Source organism: Nelumbo lutea, chromosome 4, assembly GCF_056320005.1.
Source record: "Nelumbo lutea isolate HS-2025 chromosome 4, American lotus-T2T, whole genome shotgun sequence".
In the NCBI taxonomy this organism is placed as follows: Eukaryota; Viridiplantae; Streptophyta; class Magnoliopsida; order Proteales; family Nelumbonaceae; genus Nelumbo; species Nelumbo lutea.
This window is the reverse complement of record NC_142687.1, coordinates 67,927,791-67,951,230: the sequence shown is the minus strand read 5'-3', so window position 1 is coordinate 67,951,230 and position 23,440 is coordinate 67,927,791. Positions and strand designations below refer to the sequence as shown.

General features: G+C 41.7%; 1 protein-coding gene across 2 annotated transcripts in view; it reads right to left on the bottom strand.

Annotated features, from left to right (window-relative positions):
* CHR18 (chromatin remodeling factor18) overlaps nt 1-23,440 on the bottom strand; it is a 104,167-nt gene that overhangs the window by 37,820 nt on the left and 42,907 nt on the right. For both annotated transcript variants that reach the window (XM_088941536.1, XM_088941537.1), the window contains exon 16: nt 8,662-8,718. In XM_088941536.1, the coding sequence (XP_088797662.1) occupies nt 8,662-8,718 (57 nt within the window). The remainder of the gene's footprint in view (nt 1-8,661; nt 8,719-23,440) is intronic.

The window sequence follows — 23,440 nt, the reverse complement described above, 5'->3', positions numbered from 1 at the left end:
TAATAGATCTTCTATCACTCACTGAGCCTGCCCAATCTGCATCTATATACCCAACTACTTCAAGTTTTCCTCCTGGTTTATACAATAGGCCACGGCCTGGAGCACCTTTCAAATACCTCACAACTCTAAGGATTGCAACCCATTGAGGTATACGAGGGTTCTGCATGAATTGACTCACCACACTGATTGCAAAGGAGATGTCGGGTCTCGTGATAGATAGTTCAGCTTTCCCACTAGTTGTTTATACCTTCCAGGATCTTCAAATACTTCTCCTGTATCACTGCTCAACTTAACATTTGGTTCCATAGGGGTCTCGGCCGGTTTTGCACCTAACAGTCTTGTTTCTTCCAATAGATCAAGGACATATTTCCTTTGGCACAGATTCACACCTTGTTTTGACCTGGAAACCTCTATTCCCAAGAAATACTTTAATGTTCCAAGGTCCTTTGTTTGAAAATGATTTTGCAGAAATACCTTTAGTTTGCCAATCCCCAATTTATCACTACCAGTGATGACAATATCATCCACATAGACCACTAATAAAATCTTCACAGCTTCTGAGTCATAGCTGAACACTGAGTGATCAACCTGGCATTGCTTCATTCCAAAACTCTTCACCACTTCGCTGAACTTCCCAAACCAAGCACATGGAGATTGCTTCAACCCATAAATTGCTTTCTTCAGCCTGCACACCTTACCACCCTCCCCTGAGCAACAAACCCAGGTGGTTGCTCCATATATACCTCCTCCACTAGATCACCATGGAGAAAGGCATTCTTTATGTCAAGTTGAAGGAGAGGCCAATCATACATAACTGCCAAGGAAATTAGGACACAAACAGAACCAATTTTAGCCACCAGAGAGAATGTCTCCATATAGTCCACACCATATACCTATGAGTAACCTTTAGCAACAAGTCTGGCCTTCAGACGCTCCACACTACCATCTGGCAAGTATTTCACAGTATACACCCATTTACAGCCCACAGCATGCTTCCCAGGTGGAAGAGTAGTAAGTTCCCATGTTTGAGTATGTTGAAGAGCAGAAAGTTCCTCCTCCATTGCCCGCCGCCATCCAGGTGAACTAAGAGCTTCTTGAACATTGTTAGGTAGGGAAATAGAAGACAAAAGTGAAACAAACTGGCGATGTGAGGCAGAAAGACGAGATAATGAAACAAAATTGGAAATGGGATGGAGTGTGGAACTACGTTTACCTTTCCGTAAGGCAATGGGTAGGTCAAGATCTGAAGGTTCAACAATAGGAGCCATGAGAGGATCCGCAGATGAGGTAGAAGCAGGAGGAGGGGCCGGTGTCGTTCGACGTGTATACACTTGTCGGATCGGTGGTCGTTCAGTGGTGACCTGCACTGGATGAGGAGATGAGTCTACTCCAACAACAGCCTCTGGAACTGAATCACTGACAGGAAGAGGAAGAGGAGGTAAGGGTGAGGACAAGGGTGCTTCATGACTGGAGAAGAAGGGGACAGACTCAAAAAATGTGACATCATGGTAGACATAGCACTTTCGGGCAATAGGATTATAATACTTGTACCCTTTTGAGTCCGAGAGTAGCCAAGGAAGACACATTTAATTGAGCGTGCATCTAGCTTGTCTATTCCATGACTCAGATTATGAACAAAACATACACAACCAAAGACACGAGGAGTTAATGGAAACGGAGATAAAGTGGGAAACAAGATGGAGAAGGGGGACCGACCATGAAGAATAAAAGAGGGCATCCGATTAATGAGAAAACATGCAATGAGTAGAGCATCACTCCAAAAACGTTTAGGAACATGCATGTGGTGAAGCATAGATCGAGCAATTTCAAGAAGATGACGATTCTTCCTTTCAGCCACCCCATTTTGTTGAGGGGTGAAAGCACACGAGGTCAAATGAATAATGCCATGTTGTTCTAAATACTGTTGAAATGCAGTAAGAAAGTATTCACGACCATTATCTGAACGAAGAATTTTGATTGGAACACCAAATTGTGTGCGTATTTCAGCATGGAATTTTTGATAAATGGAAAATAATTCACTTCTTTCTTTCATTAAGTAAATCCATGTCATTCTTGACAATCATCAATAAAGGAGACAAAATACGTGTACCCATTATAAGACTCTATTTTGATCGGACCCCAAACATCTGAGTGAACCAAAGAAAAATGACTCAACATACAACTCTCAACTCTTGGACTGAAGGACACACAACGGTGTTTACCAAACTGACATGACTCACATTGTAAAACTGACAACTGAATCAATGATGGAACCAACATCTTGAGGACCTTGAGAGATGGATGTCCCAGTCGGCAATGCCATTGTAGAGGAGTAAGGAAAGTCTGAAGTGCAATTGAAGATCCACCGCCGTCAAGGTAATACAATCCACCAGCTTCATGCCCCCCACCAATCTTCTTCCCCGTCTTGAGATCCTGAAAAACACAAGTGGAAGGAAAGAAGGTAACAGAACAGTTAAGAGCCTTGGTTATTTTACTAACAGACATAAGATTGAATGGAAACTTAGGTACATATAAAACAGATGACAAAGGGACAGAAGCCAAGTCAACATTACCAACACTACAGATGGGAGATGAGGACCCATTGGCAAGTGTAACAGTTTGTGGTGTGGAGGTTTCAGCAAGAGAAGAGAACACACCTGAAGTCCCGGTCATATGATCTGAGGCTCCAGAGTCAATAATCCAGGAAGGAGTTTTAGATGACATGTAAGTGATACCTGATTGGGCATTTGTGGCAGTGGCATGCTGTGAAGTAGTTTGAAGGAACCGTTCATACTCATCACGCGGAACACTCACCATCTCCCTCCCAGAAGTAGATGTAGATGTGGAAGGTGTTAGGTCTGCCAGTTTACTGTCACTAATAGCAACCTTGCCTGCTACAGCATGATTAGCCCATTTAGAGGGAAGGCCATGTAGATCATAACAGAAATTCACTGTGTGTCCATCTCTACCACAATGAGTACACTTCCTTGTAGAGTTATTTTTTCCTCTACCACGACCTCCCCCTGAGTCACGGCCACCCCTACCAATCATGGAATTACCATGGCCCCCTCCGGAATGACTTCCCCCTCTTGTACTATGTCCACCTGTCACAAGTGCTGATCTATCATACTGTGTGGGGTTCTCTGTCTGGCCCAAAGAGATTCTACGAAGTCTTGAGAATACTTCCTCAAGTGTAGGAAGAGTAGAGCCCCCCAATATTTGAGCTCTAACTGGTTCATATTCCAACTTCAGCCCCACTAAAAATCTTGTAACATCTAGTTGCTCCCTTTGCTGTTGCTGAACTTGAATATCTGGAGTAAGGGGATGATAGACATTGAGTTCATTTCTGAGGTTCTTCATACTGGCATAGTACTCTTCTAGGGTTTTATTTCCTTGTTGCAGACCAAAGTACTCTTGATAGAGCTGATATACCCTTGTAGTATTATCTTGCCCAGAATACAGCTTCTTGGCATGTTCCCATATGTCCTTAGCTGTATCTAAGAACATGAAGTTGGCACTTATTTTGGGTTCCATACTCTTCCATAGCCATGTCATGATTTGAGCATCTTCTTGTTCCCAATCATCAAACCCTGGAGAGTCAACTGGTGGCTTCTCATCTCTAACATGCTTTGCTTTCTTCTTTGCCTTGAGAAAAACTTCCACTGATTTAGCCCATGGAACATAGTTCTCCCCATTTAGCTTAATTGAGGTCATTTGTACTCCTAGGTAGTCGGAGGAAATTACTGCACTAGGTTTCTGATCATTGTAGCCATCTCCTATTGTTGCCATTGTAATCTTTCACAGTTGTCTCTAACTTTACTTCTCAGCTACAAGCTGATTGATGTTGTTCACTGTTTCATATTTCAGCACCTATTGCAGCCTCTAAACACCACTGCTGACTTCACACACTTGTTCTTATTCACACTACTACTGACTTCACACACGTCCCACATAAGCATCAGTTTACCATTCACTAATCACAAGTAGAGGCCCTCTTACAACCACTCAAGCACCACAACACAGCCAAATCTGCTGCACCCAGTTCAGACTTATTTAACACACTTAAGAGGGCATTACACAACCACAAGGAGTTCGGCAAGGTCACTGCATTCTACCTTACACCACTCGGCCACTTACAGCAGCCCTAACACCATTCAATGACTTACAGCAGCCCTACACCATTCGGCTACTGCACACACAGCCCTTCCTAGGACAACAATGAACCTAGTTCTCTAGGTTCTACTCAGTACAACATTTTCTTGTAGGGTTTCTACCCAGAAATATATGTAGCACTAGAAGAAGAGAGAACCGACCTTCCTTTGAGAATATCAATCAACCATTCACTACTAAAGTCACTTTCCTTGTTGAAGAAGGTTATGCGAAGCAGAGAGACAAGCTGTAGTGTTTCTGACCTAGGGCGAACCAATTCTCTCCATCGACTGGTCAGAAACGAAGGTGAAGAGTCACGAACAATGCTGAGGTGCTTTACCAACTGACTTAGGTCAGGAGCATGGCTCTGATACCATGTTTCGACTGTTGCTACAGTAGTCCGAACAGGAAGAGGAGAAGAAGAAGAAGAAGAAGAAGAAGAAGAAGAAGAAGAAGAGAAGAAGAAGGGTCTATCGAAAATCTGATGGGTTACAACATTCAATCGACCCCCTTAACTCGTCTAAGGACTAATTCCCTTGCTTCCACCTCTCTTGCGAATCAGGTATTGTCTCTACTTATAGTGCAACTAGTTCTATAGAGTCTACTTCTTGGATTATTGATTCTGGTGCAACTGACCACATGACACACATGTCCTCTTTATTTTCTTCTTATCATTTGATGTCTGGCCAAGATAAGATGAGAGTTGCTGATGGTTCTCTCTCCACCATCTCAGGGAAGGGGGGGTTGACCTAAGCAAGGACCTCTCTCTTAAATCTATCCTACATGTTCCCAATCTTACTTCCAATCTCTTATCTGTTTCGAACCTTACCAAGAATTTAAATTATAGCATAACTTTCTTTTCTACTCATTGTGTCTTTCAGGACAGACTGACGAAGAGAACGATTGGGAAGGTCATGAGTGTGGAGGTCTCTACTATTTTGATGCAGACATCAATTCGGCCTTACAATCATCTGTTGCCGGTAGTCAAAATAATGAAGAGTCAATAGCTAGGTTACACTTGTGGCATGCTAGGCTAGGTCATTTACCTTTTTCGTCATTACAAGGGTTGTTTCATGAATTATTCAAGGGTATTTCAAGTCAAAATTTAGTTTATGAAGTGTGTCAGTTGTCAAAACAATGTAGAACTCTTTATCCAATTTCTAGTAATGGAATTCAAGCTCCTTTTGATTTGGTCAATTCTAATGTTTGGGGCCCTTCACCTCTTGTTTCTGTAGATGGCTTTCGTTACTTTATTAGTTTTATTGATCACTATTCACGATGCACATGGATCTACTTGTTAAAAGAACATTATGAAGTAAAACGGATAATCATGGCATTTTGTAAAATGATTGAAACTCAATTCGACAAGAAGATTAAGCAATTCCGTTCAGACAATGCTGCTGAATATTTTGAAAGATCCTTGAACCTGTTCATGGAGGATGTAGGCATGCCATACCAGTCATCTTGTTCTAGTAACCCTCAACAGAATGGGGTTGCTGAGCGCAAAAATAGACACTTATTGGAGACAGCTCGAGCTTTACTATTTCAGCACAAGGTTCCCAAGCACTATTGGTCACAAGCAGTCCTTACCGCATCATATCTGATAAATCGGATGCCATCCAAGGTGTTGGGTATGAAAACTCCTTTCTCTGTCCTTTGCCCTAATCTTCCAGACTTTCCTCTTCCACCTAGAGTCTTTGGTTGTGTATGTTTTATTCATGTAAAGGATCCAAAGAAGACCAAGTTGGATCCTAGGGCTACGAAAGGAATCTTTCTAGGGTACTCTCCTACATAGAAGGGTTACAAGTGTTATGATCCCGTTGCCAAGAAGAAATACGTCACAAAGGATGTGGTATTTTTTGTGGCTCAATCCTATTTTCATTCTTCTCAGAATCCTCTTCAGGGGGAGACTAGTGGGATGGAAGAGGATTCTTCTTCTCCCTCTTTTTTTGTGCCTCTTTCAGCCTCGGGCCTTCCATCTTCTCCTCCTAATCCTCCTAATTGTAGCATCCCAGGTGAATCTAGTGAGGCTCCCATTGAACCTGTTACCACTCTTGATGTTGCGAATGTAACTGAGGACACTAGTAGGCAACAAAAAGATATGAGAATCACCTACAACAAAAGGAAAAAAGACCCTCCAACTCATGGCAGCAACCAATGGGACTCGGATCAATCTGCCTCAACAACTCCAGGTAATCTTATCACCCATACTTCTGATTTGGATCTCCCTATTGCTCTTCGTAAGTCTACCCGTTCTTGTACTATCTGACACCTTGTTGCTTAATATGTTTCTTACTCACGTTTATCTCCTCGTTATTATTCTTTTGCATCTGCTCTCTCTTTCGTGCATGTCCCTACTAGGTATTCAGAGGCAGTGTCTGATCCAAGATGGAGAGAGGCTATGAATGAAGAAATGAAAGCCTTAATGAAAGCCAAGACTTGGGAATTAGTGGATCTACCAGAAGGGAAGAGCACTGTGGGATGCAAGTAGGTGTTCACTGTGAAGCATAGGGAGGACGGGTCCATTGAAAGATACAAGGCCAGACTAGTGGCTAAGGGGTTTACTCAAAAGGAAAGGATTGACTCCAAAGAGACCTTTGCTCCAGTTGCAAAGCTCAACACAATCCGGGTTTTATTGTCATTAGCTGCAAACTTCTCATGGGAGCTACATCAGTTGGATGTGAAGAACACTTTCCTAAATGGCGATCTACATGAAGAGATATTCATGGATCCTCCACCAGGTTATGGTTTTGATGGGAAAGTGTGTAGACTAAGGAAAGCATTATATGGTCTTAAGCAGTCCCCTCGAACTTGGTTTGAGAAGCTCTGTGGGGCCATGAAGAGAGTGGAATACACTCAAAGTGGTGTAAATCATACTTTGTTCATAAGGAAACAGGATAGCAAACTTACGACACTCATCGTCTATGTGGATGATATGGTGATTACAAGGAATGATCTAGAAGACATAAAAAGATTGAAGGAGTTTTTGGCATCTGAGTTTGAGATCAAAGACTTGGGCCATCTAAGATACTTCCTTGGAATTGAAGTTGCTAGGTCACAAGAGGGCATCTATATATGTCAACGGAAGTACGTCCTTGATCTTCTGGAAGAGACAGGTATGATGGGGAGTAGACCAGTAGATACTCCAATAGAACAGAATCATTGTCTACAGGAATCAGTGGGAGAGGACTACCTTGATAAAGAGATATACCAAAAATTGGTAGCAAAATTGATATATCTGTCTCTCATTCGACCAAATATTGCTTATGCTGTACATGTTGTCAACCAGTTCATGCACTCTCCAAAGATTCCTCGTATGAAAGCAGTGGAAAGGATTCTTAGGTATTTGAAGACTTGCCCAGGAAAAGGAATTTTGTTCAAAAAACACAATAAAATTGAAATTGAAGCATATACTGATGCAGATTGGGCTGATTTATTGGAGACAGGAAGTCTACTTCTGGGTATTGCACGTTCGTTGGAGGGAATTTGGTTACATGGCAAAGTAAAAAGCAGAATGTGGTTGCTAGATGGAGTGCAGAGTCTGAATATCGAGCTATGGGTCATGGTGTTGCTGAACTATTGTGGCTTAGGACCCTTCTTGGTGAGTTCGGGATAAGGGTCGAATGTCCTCTCAGGTTGTACTGTGACAATAGGCTGCCATCAACATTGCAAATAACCCAGTGCAACATGATAGGATGAAGCACATTGAGATTGACCGACACTTCGTTAGAGAAAGGATAGTCTCAGGGGAACTCTGCATTCCTTATACTCCTTCCGAGATGCAGATTGCAGATGTGCCAACAAAAGGACTAGCTTCAATGAAATTCTTAGACTTACTTGGCAAGCTAAACATGACCGACATCCATGCTTAGCTTGAGGGGGAGTGTTGGTTCAATTGGTTTAGTGTTTATGTTAGTCTTATTTATGTTTTAAGTTCTTAGTTATTGGGCCTAAACTTGTTTTGTTCTTTTTATGTCTAGGTGTCCCATCACTAATTAGGGGCATTCTAGTCCATTCTTGTAACATTACTTTGTAAACATCTATATAAGATTATAGGGCCAGCTGAAGTGGGTAAGCCGCCATTCTCCAGCAAACACCAGGCATTCTCTGATCCTTTTCCAATTAAAAACATTTTACAGTTTCTATATTAAAATGCTTCTCCTTCTACAATTGGTTTATCAAAATCATGCTAATATGAGCATGATATTTTCAATTTAACAAACCAATGATAAGTCACTACGAGAAGATATTGGAATTATGAAGTAGTTGTTTTAACCTTTTCAATCATTTGACCTCTCACCAATATCTCAGTTCATAAGAATGTATTATCTCCTACATAAAGTTAAAACCTCTATTTAGATAAAAATAAAGAATAAAACATTTAATTTTACAGCTCATTACCACTCAAAAATATAATTCCAAGCAAACCCAAATGATTGTTTGGATCCTCCACATCATGCAATAGGGGAATTTAAAGACAGGAAAACAACAACCCTCAAGCAGCTTGGTTACCTCACGGAACAGTGCATTAATTTGTCTCATATCCTTTTCAGCCAAATCTAGGAAGACCTGAAGACCAGGAGAACAATTATGAATTATATAAAGCAAACCAAACAAATAATTATTATTTTACAAACTCATCCATAAAGATCCAAATATCTTAACAATCAGTTAAGGTAAGCCTAAAGATATGCACATGAATTCATGCATGCAAGACCAATCACTTGGCTGTGCAAGAAAAAGGAAGAAAGACAAAGCAACTTTTATAGACACATGGAAATGAAGCAAGGCAAAACGACCTTTGGGTGTATGATACATGTTGGAAGTAAAGACTAACTGAAATATCTATTGAGTATCCATACTTTATATTGTTACTTTGGGGATTACTTTGTTAGAAAAGGGTACAGTTGTCTGTTTCATTTTACTACTTCAGTAGATGGTCACAAACAAGGAAAGAATTCAACAGCCACCTTCTTACAACAACACCTTCTGGCTTGGAAGTAATCTCACAATTGCATTTGTATCAGCTTGTATTCAATTCATAGGCTCTGCTCTTCTCGATTAGGATTTGGTTTATTGAAACTGTAATCAATCTTAATCTGATCTTATAAATAACAAAAATAGACAACTAACAAGAAAAAAAAAAGGAGAAAACAGAGAGAATAAAAGAGAAGAATAGAGTTCAACACAAGAGAGATTTTTCTAATAGATCCGTCACAAGTGCTGCCCTCTTATATTAATAATAATGAATGAATTTTTTTAGAGAAGGTGATCATTATATTAGTATGAAAAAAAAGTGTACAACAAGATGATGTACTCAGGAACCAAGAAAATCCGTTCCCTCTAACCTTGACACACACCCTGCTTTAGAAAAAGATTATCATGTACCAAAAAACATTCAAAGCCTACACCCTTAAACAACTTGTGACCAGTCAACCAAGAGAACATCTTTCACAAAATTTTCAGATGAATAGAATCAACAGAACTTATCTTGCTCTTGAAGACTCATACATTTCTTTCTTGCCAAAGGCTATAGAAAACCACTTCTGGGGTTATATTCCAGATTAATTTTCCTCTTTTACTCAACCCTTCCACCCTCCAACCCTTTACAAAGTCCTCTACTGATCCTGGGCAGCAAATTTATACTTCAAACAAGTGTGAAAATCTTCCAAATGCCAAAGGAGAAGCTGCAGTGCAGTAATAGGTGATCCAGCAAAAAGCCTTTCCGAGAAAGGTTGTCCCTTGTAAGTATTCTATTGAGGTAAGCCATCCAAACAAAGAAAGATATTTTTAAAGGCACAATTTTACACCAGATGATATAAGCTCGGACTGAATGTCCTTCTGCACTGTCCAATGCCTTATAAAAGGATTTAACAGTGAACCTTCCAGTCTTCTCCCACTTCCAACTCTTCTGGAAGACCTGACAAACTCCACCTGTGCACTATATAAAAGCTGCAGCAGCTCCAGCCACTCAATCCACTTCCCAATCTTTGAATTCTTCCAGAACTATGGGGTTCAGACCATATTACCATCTTATATTTGCAAGCATTCAACAACCCTGACCAGCTCTCAGAAAAAGACTTCTCCCCTCACCAGACATCCTTCCAAAATTTGACCTGCTCCCCAATTCTATTATGAATTTCACACCTTTTGCAAACAAAATATAAGCCTTTTCAATTCCTTTTAAAACCGAACACCCATAGGATTTGAAGCTCCTGGGTCCCGCCCAAAGTTCCTATCTCCATATTTGGCCTGTACCATTCTTTTCCACAGCCCTCCTAGACTCTCCCCAAACATCCAAAACCACTTCCCTAGCAAGGCAATATTGATACTCTTCACCCTTTTAACACCCAGCCTCCTTGGGATTTGCGCTTGCAAATCCTTCACTAAGTGGTACATTCTCTCCTCTTTCCAGCCTCTCCAAAGAAAATCCCTCATTTTCTTTTCAATAATAGCTGCCGTTCCTATCAGGACTGGATACAAAGATAGAAAGTACATGGGGAGGGATCAGGGAAGATAACACACTTTTCACCGAGGTAATTTTGCCTCCATAAGAAAGGTATTTGGCTTTCCAGGAGGCCAGTTTCTTTGGAAGCCTTTCTACAACTGGCTCCCAAATTGTCTTGGAGTTGCATTTTGCACTCACAGACATTCCCAGATATTTTAAGTGCAGATTTCCCACTCTGCATCCCCAAATTCTGCCCAATAAACCAACTCCTTAACCTTTCCCACAGCCACTAGCTTGCTTTTTCTCAAGTTTACTTGCAGCCCTGAGACTATTTCAAACCATTTCAGTACAGCCATTACAAAATGAAGCTGCTCTTGAGATGCATCACAGAAAATAAGTGTGTTGTCAGAAAATTGCAGTAAATCAGATTCAACCCTCTCATTACCTACTTTGAAACCTTCTAAAAATCCACCAGTGCCAGCCCTTTTCACCAATCTGCTGAAAGATTCCATCAGACAAATATAAAAAGGAACAGGGAAAGTGGGTCCCCTTGTCTAAATCCCCTCGAGCTTTTCAAGTGGGCAGCTCACAGGTGCATATTCAAGGACAGCTGTCCAAGGGCCCAGGACCCATTAGTCTTGCCACCCTAAAAAAGCAGGCAGCAGACCCAGCCCACATCATTTTAATGCAGATTGACTCCCACGGGAACGGCCCAATTCTAGCCCAAGGTAGTAGATCCAGCAGATCCAAAGAAGCCCACATACAACTACAGCAGCTACTTCAGAAATTTTCAGTGATCTTCCGAGAGCCTAAGAAACTACCACCGAAACGTGCCCATGATCACTGCATTCCATTGCTGCCCGGAACGGCACCCACAAATGTAAGGCCCTATCGTTAACCCCTATTATCAGAAACTAGAGATTGAGAAACAAGTGCAAGATATGCTTGATAGAAAAAATATACAACCCAGCCAAAGCCCATTCTCCTCGTCGGTATTACTTGTGAAAAAGAAGGATGGGACATGGCGGTTTTGTATAGACTATAGTGCCCTAAACGACATTACTATGAAGGATCAATTTCCCATACCAGTAATCGATGAACTACTAGATGAACTCGGCAAGGCCACCATATTCTCTAAACTAGACCTGAGATCGGAATATCATCAAATTCGGGCACATGAGGGTGACATCCACAAGACTGCCTTTCGTACACACGAGGGGCATTATGAGTTTTTGGTCATGCTGTTTGGGTTGACCAATGCGCCAGCTACATTCCAAGCACTTATGAATGACATATTTCGACCCCATTTGCGCAAATTTATAGTCTTTTTTTTATGATATACTTGTATAGGGCACTACATGGGACGAACACCTATTACATCCACAAATCACCTTGGAACTACTAAGGACTCATAAACTCTTTGCAAAGGAGTCAAAGTGCGCATTTGGAGAGACGCAAGTACACTACTTAGGGCACGTAGTCGAAAACGGCATTGTAGCAGCAGACCTGGAAACGATCTCAAGCATGATAAATTGGCCCCGACCTCAAAATGTTAAGGAGTTACGAGGCTTCTTGGGTCTAACAGGGTACTATCGACGATTCATTAGAGGGTATGGACTGATTGCTGCCCCCTTGACAAGTTTACTTAAGAAGAATGGTTTCTGCTAGACTAGGGAGGCCCAATAGGCCTTCGAAACGCTCAAAACAACTGTCTCGTCCCCACCGACGCTCCCACTTCCAGACTTCTCAAAGGACTGCATCATTGAATGTGATGCGTCAAGCCAAGGAGTAGGTGCGGTCCTCATGCAAGAAGAAAGGCCACTAGCGTTTTTCAGCAAAGCAATGACAGCACAGAAATGGGCCAAGCCAGTATATGAAAGCGAACTGATAGCAATCATTCTCGCAGTTCAGAGGTGGTGGCCCTACCTTCAAGGGAGGATGTTCATCATACGAACTGACCACCATAGCCTGAAATTTCTGTTGGAGCAGTCCATACTATCCCCGGAACAGCATCGATGGATAGCCAAATTACTCGGCTACGATTATGTCATTAAATACAAGGCAGGGAACATTAACAAGGTGGGGGATGCACTGTCACGCCAACCACAACTATTTACATTACTTCTCACGGGCCCAACATGTTCCATCATGAGTCAGTTAAGAAAAGAAGCTGAAAGACACCCACAACTGAACAAGTTGTGTTCACAGGTCCAAGAGGACCCTACTAGCCACTCAGAGTACACAGTGGAGAATAACTTGTTGTTGTATAAACGTCGATTGGGGATACCACAGCATTCAGCCCATATTCAGCAGCTTCTGGAAGTGTTCCACTTATCACCAGCATAAGGACACTCAGGGATTTTGCGCACTTACAAGAGACTAGCCACCCAATTCCACTGGAAAGGCATGCGGAATTCGGTCCAAAATTTCATAGCCGAATGTGTCATTTGCCAGAAAAATAAGGCTGATACCTAGTCTCCAGCAGGACTACTACAACCACTCCCAATTCCTACACAAGTGTGGGCGGATATATCCATGGACTTCATAGCGGGGCTTCCCCTTTCCTATGGCAAGTCTATCATTCTCGTAGTGGTTGATAGATTCACCAAATACTGCCATTTTCTCCCTCTTTCCCACTCCTTTACAGCTTCAATGGTGGCTGAGAATTTTACTAAGGAGGTGGCACGACTGCATGGTACCCCTAACTCTATTGTCTCAAACCGCGACCCAATTTTTATGAGTCGTTTCTGGGCAGAACTTTTTCAACTACAGGGAATGAAACTCTTCAAATCTACCAGCTACCATCCTCAAACAGATGGGCAAACATGGGTGGTCAACCAGAGTTCGAAAACCTATCTAAGGTGCTATACAGGGGATGGCCGTGTTAGTGGCTCAAGTGGCTTCATTGGGCAGTATGGTGGTACAATACCACGTACCACAGTGCAGCAAGAATGACTCCCTTCTGGGCTCTATATGGACAGGACCACCTCCCCTACTCCCATATGAGAAAGGGTCTACAGCAGTAGCAGCGGTGGAAGACCAACTACTCCAGCGAGATAGGGTGTTACAAGATCCCAAATCCCACCTCCATCGAGCCCAACAATGGATGGTAGACCCTTACAACAGAAAGCATAGGTCGGTCCAACACCAAATTGGGGAGCAACTCTTCCTTAAACTACAACCATACAAGCAAGTTTCAGTAGCAGGCCATAGGTGGAACAAACTGAGCCCAAGGTACTTCAGCCCATTTCAGATTGTGGAATGCATTGGGTCTGTGACATACAGGCTTGACCTTCCAGCAACATCAAAATTGCACCCTGTATTCCATGTATCTCTATTAAAGAAATGGCCAAAAACAGGAGCAATAATAACAACCACCCTCCCATCATTCTCGGAAGATGGCCAAGTTCAAACTGAGCCCACCCAGATAACAGATTTCAGGTGGATACGCAAAGAGAATCACATCGAACCAGAGGCGTTGGTGGTATGGTCAGGTCTCCCACTTGAGGATGCAACTTGGGAACCTTACTTGGACTTACAGACTAGATTTCCACATCTTGACCTTGAGGGAAAGGTCGCTTTCAAGGGAGGAGGGACTGTTGAGACACAAATAAAGGGAATACAAGTGTACAAGAAAAGGCCACGTCAGCCTTTAAGTAATGTAACTGATAGCCAACCACTAGAACAAACTAAATAACAAAATGGACAAGTGGAGAGGCTGATATAACAGAATTGTAACAAAAGTGTATAAAAAAGGAAAGGAAGCCAGAAGAGGAATTATTAATTTTGGGAATACAATCTCTCTCTCTCTCTCTCTCTCTCTCTCTCTCTCTCTCTCTCTCTCTCTCTCTCTCTCTCTCTCTCGTTCAGGTGGCAGGCTTCCTCGAAAAAGTCCCTGTGTTAGGCAGTTCCTAACACTACAGCTGGAATTGTTGCTAGAATTGCCAAGGCCCATTCATGTCTGGAGTACACTATGTGAAATGATGGTCATATGGCCTCCTAGAGAGTAGGAAGAGCCAAAGAGGAATAAACAAATCACTAGTGGAAAATGGGAGAGGAACAAAAGATTAAGGTTACTTACTAGACAAGAAGGGTAAAGTTTCAAAAAAGGTAACATCGGGAACGAAAAATATTTTTTGAGAATAGGTCAAAAAACTTAGGGCAATTTCCTTAAACTACCCCTACTGTTTACGAAATTGACTAAACTATACCCTTATTGTTTACATAATGTCTTAAAGTACCCTTACTGTTTCTAAAAATTGATATCGCTCCTCACCAAGGTTGCAAAAGAGTGAGGAGCGAGGAGCTGATTCTGAATCTACCTAAAGAAATCAGTTTAAGTAACTATGTTTAGCTAATAGCATTAATTGTTCCCCACTATCAAAGCTACCCTGAAATTTAAACTAGAAAGCATAAAGCTGAAGAGAAAGATGAGGAAATGGTATAGAGAGCAGAGCGAGTCGGTAAGGGCATTTATCGTCCAAGGCAATCCACTCGCCAATGGCTCTGTCTTTCCATAGAACGACCTCTCGGCCGAGGAGTTGAAATAGAGTTGGTAATCGAGGGTCCAAGTTGTCCAACAAACCAACATCAAAAATACCTAACCTTCGATTTCCGCACTTGGACTGAAAGTAGTTTGTCAACGCGCTCAATTATATTGGGTCCTTGATCATTGAATTTCCAATGAATGCGAAAGACTAGATTGACAAAGATGTCTCACCAAACTTGCAAATCAAAGCCCAAAAGTTCATGAAGTTCATAATTGTTTTGGCGTCGGCAACCGCATGGGGCATGGTGACCATAGTTTACAAGGCACCAAAGGCGAGGCCAGGCAACAAGGGGGCGCCTTGTCGCCTAGTCGCCTAGGCGATGATTTTTTTTATAAGAATTATTCATAATTTTCATAAGAAAAGTATAGAGTTCATGTAAAGTATAGAAAATCAACATATTAATGAGAAGAAAAAGAATGAAAAGAAAATTCAAAAATTATAGGGGCTGAACCCTTATTTTGTTATAGGAAAAGAAGAAAAGAATATGTGTTGATTAGAAAATGAGTAGTAGTAGTAGTAGTGGTAGTGGTGGTAGTAGTTCTTCCTTACTTATTGGTTCAGGTTTTAAAGTCTTTTGGGGGTTCAATACAGCATTTAGCAATGTTTATATTGATTAAACCCTAACAAATAAGAAAATAATAAAAAGAAATTAGTATTTCAACACACAAAATGAATATTTTAGTTTATTAGTGCCTATTTTATAACTATAATGTCAAAAAATAAAGAATAAAAAAGTATTTTATAATACATAGTAAAAAACTGTTTGACGATTAGATGAGATGATCCTCAAAGGGCGCCTTGTCACCTAGGCACCTTCTCGCCTAGGCGTCGCCTTGACAACTATGATGGTGACTTGGCATCGACAATCGTGCAGGACATGGTGACTCCAGCGTAGATGCCGGAATTTGGAAACGCAATAACCTGCAATGCCAACATTGGGACGACCGATCCAGATATTGGCAATTGAGGGGCAAGGGGATGCAATTCCTTCGACTCTCTCGCCTGGTTGCCAGAGAGACAATGGAAGCCACCTTCAGACTGGGTGATAGTTTGCGAGGCTGGTTGCCTTCCTTGTAGTGGATCATGGAGTTAGGAGATTCTTCTGGCCATGATAGGTTTCTGGTAAATGGATAGAAGTGCAAGAGGGTGAGGGAGAGAGAGTGTTTGATGTGGGGAAGGAGAGTGTTTGTAAAGTGGGCGAGTGGATGAGGGGATTCGTAGAAATAGAGTTGTGGTTCGAAGTTTAACCAGGTCGGCTAGAAATAGAGCTGCCATCTCCATTACTTTGTACAATGTATCTGGGTCCTTGAGAAGAAACAAAAGACAGTCAATATCCATGTACTACTAGTCGTCGAAAGATCTCGAGAGATTACATAGTCTCATTGTAATAGAGGGTTCTAATGAGCCCAAACCCAACATGGGTATTTAGTGCTTACCTCGAAAACCCCTTGGTTCTTCCTTCCTTGTGCCATAGCCGCTCACGACCCAAAACTCGTTCCCGATCACCACACCGGGAGGTCATTGAACCGACTTACAGAGGAGGTGACAAGGCTTATGTTGAACCAACTTCTGGGAGGTCATTGAACAATAAGGGTATTTTAGGAATTTTAAATTAATTACCACTCACGTGATGTCACATGTGAATGAAGTGTGACGGAAAATTAACAAGTGAGGTTTTAGACAATTTTCAAAAAACTTAAGGGTACTTTAAGACAATAGCTAAACAGTAAGGGTGGAGTTAGTCAATTAGCTAAACAGTAGGGGTAGTTTAAGGAAATTGCTGTAAAACTTATACCCTTTACGTGTATGAGAGTAACCAATAAAATGCAAACAACAGCCTAAGAATCAAGTTTAAGACCAGGACCCAACTTGTGCAGAATACAAACAAGCCCAAAGAAAAGACCCAACTTGCCCTCACGAAGTGGAGAAGGCATATAGTTTATAAGAAAACAAGATGTGAAAAAAACATCTTCACATTAGTATCCATGGGAGTCTAATGGGATTGAACAGTTGGGGATTTTAGTTAACGTACAAAACATGAGACTACAAGTAAATTTAAGTACATATAACAAAGAAGGCAATGTTAGATCAGAAGAGAAATCTTAATGGTACCAAATACGTAGTACCATCTATGGCAGGAGCAAACAAGAAAGTAAATGAGTCTAGAGATCCAATCATATGATATTAAGCTCCAACTTTCGAAGTCCAATACCGAGGAAGTTGGTTTGTTTTGGGAGGCAAGACGTGCTAAAATTAATTTAGCAAAGGTGGCAGCATTAGCATTACGGAAAGAAGAAAACAAACGAAGTTTCTCATACTCCTAACAAGTGATGGATACTAATTCCTTCTTCCCACCTCCAAAAGTAGATTTCTCATTAGTGGGAATAAGATGACTAGGTCTTCCATCTTAGGCATGATTAAACCAAGTCGATGGTGGGCAATGGAGATCATAACAGATGTTCATAGAGATGTAAATCAGTCCTTTAATATCAAGATTAAACTTAGTGATTAGCAGAATAAAACAGGTCTGAATAACTGTACAAGAGAAGAAGATGGCGAAGAGAAGAGGTAAGAGAAGGAGTCGAATAATTCTTCATTCTCTTCTAACCCTATTTTATTAAGGTCTAAAAATTTGACGATGACAAGAATGCCCTTAAGTGGGCGGCCAGCTTGGCAGTTACATAAAGAGAAAAAAAAACAAGAATAAATAACAGGCCCATTAAGTGTGGCCCATCAACATAAAATAAAATTTATTACAAGAGAGGCTATTAGGGCCCGTTCGGCCCAGTCTCTTTACACTCCCCCTCAAGTTGAGCATAGATGTCAATCATGCCCAGCTTGCTTATATAGTGTGTCAATTTCCCCCTTTGAACTCCCTTGGTCAAGATATCAGCCAGTTGCTCTTCTGATGTGATGAATGGCAAACACACTTCTCCTGAAGAGACTCTTTCCCTTATTAAATGCCTATCAACTTCAATGTGCTTAGTTCTGTCATGTTGAACAAGATTATGTGCAATGTTGATAGCAGCTTGGTTGTCACAATAGAGCATCATTGGTTTCTCGTAGTACACCCCCAATTCCTCTAGAAGGGATCGTAGCCATAGTAATTCTGACACACCATGAGCCATTGCCCTGTATTCTGCTTCAGTTGAGGATCTAGCAACTACTGATAGTTTCTTACTTCTCCAAGACACAATATTCCCAGCAACCAGAGCACAATAACCAAAGGTGGACCTTCTGTCATCAATACATCCTGCCCAATCTGCATCAGTAAAGGCTTCCAACTTCATATGACCATGCTTAGTAAATAGAATACCTTTCCCTGAAATACCTTTCAAGTAGCATAGAAACCCTTTCTGCAACAGCTAGATGAATATCTCTGGAGAATGCATAAACTGACTAATAACACTTACTGCATAGGAAATATCTAGCCGAATCATGCAAAGGTATAACAACTTCCCAAGCAGTCTCTAAAACACTCCCTTATCAAACAAAGGTTCACCATCTGTGGCAGAAAGCTTATGATTAGGATCAATGGGAGTGGAGATAGGTTTAGCTCCAAGTTTACCAGTTTCAGCAAGAAGATCAAGGACATATTTGCGTTGAGATATGAAGATACCATCCTTAGACCGAGCAACTTCAATGCCCAAGAAATACCGAAGATCTCCCAAGTCTTTGATTTCAAATTCAGAGTTGAGAAATCCTTTTAGTTTACTGGCCTCTTCAATGTCATTACTCGTGACCACAATGTCATCAACATAAACAATCGAGAAGGTCACCAGAGAAGCATTTCTCTTCAAAAACAGTGTATGATCAGATTGTGTTTGAATGTAGCCAAAGGAGACAAGAGCAGCCTGAAATCTCTCAAACCAAGCCCGATGAGATTGTTTGAGACCATAAATAGATTTTTGTAGTTTACACACCTTGCCTTTCATTTCTTTCCCATACACTCCTAGAGGTAGAGACATATAGACCTCTTCATGCAAGTCTCCATTCAAGAAGGCATTTTTAACGTCAAACTGGTGTAGGGGCCAGTCAAAAGTAGCTGCTGGAGAAAGTAAAACCCTGACTGAAGTCATCTTAGCTACAGGAGCAAATGCCTCAAGACAGTCAATGCCATACATTTGGGTGTAACCCTTAGCAACCAACCGAGCCTTGAACCTCTCAACAAAGCCATCAGAGTGATACTTAATGGTAAACACCCATTTACAACCCACTGGTTCCTTCCCTTCCGACAAGTCCACTATCCCAGGTATGGTTCTTATGCAATGCATCAAATTCGGTCATCATAGCATCCCTCCATGCAACTTGAGATAATGCTTCCGGTACAAAACTGGGTATCACATGGGAAGAAACAAATGCAAGAAAGTAGTAGTAGGAAGGGGAGAGAAGGTTATAAGATAAGTGTTTGGAGATATAGTGGGTTGTACACTTCCGCTTGCCCTTGCGAAGAGCAATAAGAAGGTCAAGGTCTGGGACAGTCAGAGATGGGTCAGTAGAGGGCTAACCTTTTTCCTCAGGAATGATGGGAGTGGCAAGATGCTCTTCTGTAGGAGTGGAAACAACCTGCACATGTCTGAATCTCGGTCTTTGGTACCACCTTTGGAGAGCAGGAGCAGAAGGAGGATGAGTAGGGATATCAAAGGTAGGTCCAGTGGAAGAGGTGGACACCCCATGATCGGACTCACAAGGGATGGGAAGAGGAACAGCTAGAGACATAGCAAAGGACTCACCAGATTTCTCCCCCTTAGGAGGAATACTAAAGAAGAGAGTCAACTCAGCAAAAGTGACATCCCGAGATACAAAGCGGGTGCCACGAACTGGATCAAAACAGCAATAACCCTTTTGTGTGGAAGCATATCCTAGAAACACACTTATGAGCCTTAGGTTCAAACTTGTGCCTTTGCTGACTATGAATATGCACATAGCAAGTACATCCAAACACACGAAGAGGAAGAGAAAAGAGATCATCATCCGGGAAGAGAAGACTAAAAGGAGTTTTAAAGCCAAGGACCCGGGAGGGCATACGGTTGATCAGAAAGGTAGCAGTATGAACAGCATCTCCCCAAAACTTTATAGGAACATGGGAAGCAAACAAGAGGGATCTGGCAAACCTCAACCACATGCCTGTTCTTTCTTTCCGCCACCCCGTTGTTAGACAGTTTTGTATGCCCTTAGCTTCAATCAGAATGATGTACTTTATGAGTTTATTGTAAATGAATAAAAGTGCATATTTGATTCTTGCTCCCTTGGTATGTTTCTGTGTATTACCCTTAAACTGGACACTTATTGAGACTCGTGTTAGTTTAGAATGTTCACAGCCAGTGGGTCGATCTGCGGAGACCTATCTTGATAAGGCTGACACTGTGGTGCCACCAAGTCGGTTGGGGTGGCCTGTCTCAGCTACCAAGGTGATACCCTAGGCACATACATTGTAGGATTAATTAAATCTTTGAACCGGACCAGATTTCCAGTATTGCCCTGGACCTTAGAGATTAATGAGCAAAACTAGTAAGTTACACCTGACCCCTAGACTCGATTATGATGCTGCACTAGGTGTTGGATTGGGTTGTCTTTGATGTACCAATCAGTGAGATCCTTAGCAGGGGTCAAAACCTGGGTATGTTGGGAAAGTCTGAGAATTCATCTGAGTGGGTGATCAAAGTGACAGGATCAGCCCCTTTGTCGGACAAAGGTAATGATCGGGGATGCGCTCTCACTGATGGAAACCAAGACTACCGGTAGCCGATTTCAATCGTTGAGATTTGTTTTGCAAAGTATATTTTATATGAGATATAAAAGTATATATATTATGGTTTCTAAAATATTTGCAAAAGGTTTTAATTCCCGGGATCCATATAAGTAGAGAGTGTGACACTGTTCCTTGCAGCCGAGGGAGAGGTCCTCTCTTGCCGAGCAGTGTTTAATCATTATGGGCTGAGAGGTTAAGTGTAAGACCATTGAAGGTAATGCCTGATGGGCTAAACTTGCATCTGCCCACAGTCCCTGGGTGTTACAAGGTGGCTTGGCCCAGGGACCACTTAGGGTAAGTGTTGGGCCCATAGAGCCCATTTGATGGGTTTCAGGGGGTGCACTGTCCATAGCAGTGTATTCGACCAGGCCCTGTGACAAAGGCTAGGATGAACCTATGTGGCTGATGTGTAATGCTTGGGTCCCACACCATACAAGGAAGCCCAACTGGGCAGCAGTTAGGAAGGTTAAGTGAGCACATAAACTTAATGGGCCTAAAGCCCATTTCGAACTGGACTTATTTAATAAGTCAAATATGGGCAAATTCTGAAATGGATCAAGCAGATAGGATAGGGCCTTAACCCTATCCACTCAGAGAGTCCAGATCTAAATGTGATTTGGATCTGGAAACTTCCTAATAAGATTAGGAGAATGTTGATCCAATATGTAGATAAGATAAGGGTTTATCCTTATCACCTAAAGAGATGTTTTGATCCAAATAAGATTTGGATCAGCAACTCCTAATTGGATTAGGAGTTGATCCTTTGGGGTTATAAGTAAGGAAGGGGGCGGCAGCCTTTAGAGAAGATATACTCACATCCTCTTCAGAGCTGAAATCACAGAAGAAAGATTTCTGCAATCCCTGCAAAGATTTTTCTTGCCGCCTCCATCCTGCAGCCGCCAGACATCCAGTTCGATCTCCAATGGTGGGAGAAGTCAAGATTCGATCTTGACATCAGTTCTTTGAGAAAGAATTGATAGGAAGTTGTGCTCACATGCCATCCTGATGTTTCTTGCGAATGACAGATATCTTGGAGAAGAATATTGTTGATTTTGCTCCATCCTACACTGCGCCATCTTCAGTGGGAGTAGTCTTTGGATCCTTCCTTGGGCGTGAACACCTTCGTTGAGAGATATTGTTTCTCCGTATCAGGTAAAACCCTCTCCTATTCTTTTTGGTTCAGATCTGGTTCAGTTTATGTTTCAAGATTCATCCTTGAAAATATGATTTTCTAAATAGGGAATGCGATTCCCAGTTGAAGGAAGAGAAAAATTTTTGAAATTCGCCCCTTTATTCCGCAAGATTTGGGTGTCCATACGATGTATCTTCCATCCCTTCACCCGTCTTGTTGTGGAGTGTAGGAACAAGAACTTTGAAGAATAACCCCAAAAGTTTCAAAATAGGTGGAGAGGGTTCTCTCAAAATACTCCTTAGCATTGTCAGAGCGGAATATTTTGATACAAGTATTAAACTGGGTGAGGATGAGTTCATGAAAATTTTTCACAATAGTTGGTACTTCATCCCTGGATTCCATGAGATAAATCCAAGTATAACGTGAATAATCATCAATAAAAAGGATAAAGTACCTGTAACCCCCCATGGTTGGCATGTGATATGGCCCCCACACATTAGAGTGAACAATATGGAAAGGAGAAAGTGATCTTTTATTGCTAATTGAAGAGGAATGTCTACAATGCTTTGCCATCTCACATGATTCACAATGAAGACTCGATAAAGACACTCCTTTAAACATATATGGGAACAGATGACTCGAAGAAGAAAAAGACAAGTGACCAAACCGAAAATGACATACTAAAATTTTGTTAACAGACTCTGACACGACTGACTCTAAGGCAACTTCATGAGGTGGTCCCAAAGCTTGATCCGGTGTGTCTAGCAAGTATATTTCGTTCGCCTCAAGGCCACTCCCAATCATTCTCTGAGACTACAAGTCCTGAAAAACACAATGAGTGGGAAAGAAGGCTATGTTGCAATTCATGGAATTTGTTAAGCTACTAACAGATAAGAGGTTTGTGTTACGCTTAGGGACATGAAGAACAAAAGATAAGAACAGAGTGTCAGAGGTCTTTATATCACCTTTACCAAAGATGGGGGCAAGGGACCCATTGACAAGGGATATTTTCTCTTTCCCAGAGAGAAGGTGATATGAGCAAAAAAGGTTATATAGACTGGTCATATGGTCTGATGCACCGGAATCGATAATCCAAGGGATTTTATGATTACCTGAAATTGAAGCATGATTTGCAGAAGCACAAATACCTGAGTGAGCAAAAGTCGATGAAGATGATGTGTTGGAAGGGTGAGCTGAAGAAACTGTAGCTTCCAAGTGATTTAGGAGCCTCCCATACTTATCAAAATCCAGCTTCATTGCAGCCAGCTGCTCAATGGTTGATTTCTCTTCACTCTCCTTACTTTCCCCTTCAGATACTATAGCAGCATTAGAAGTCTTGGGTTTTCCCACCTGACTGCCCTTCTTCGGGTTATTATTGTTCTTAAATCTATCGGGGAGAAGTCTAGGAT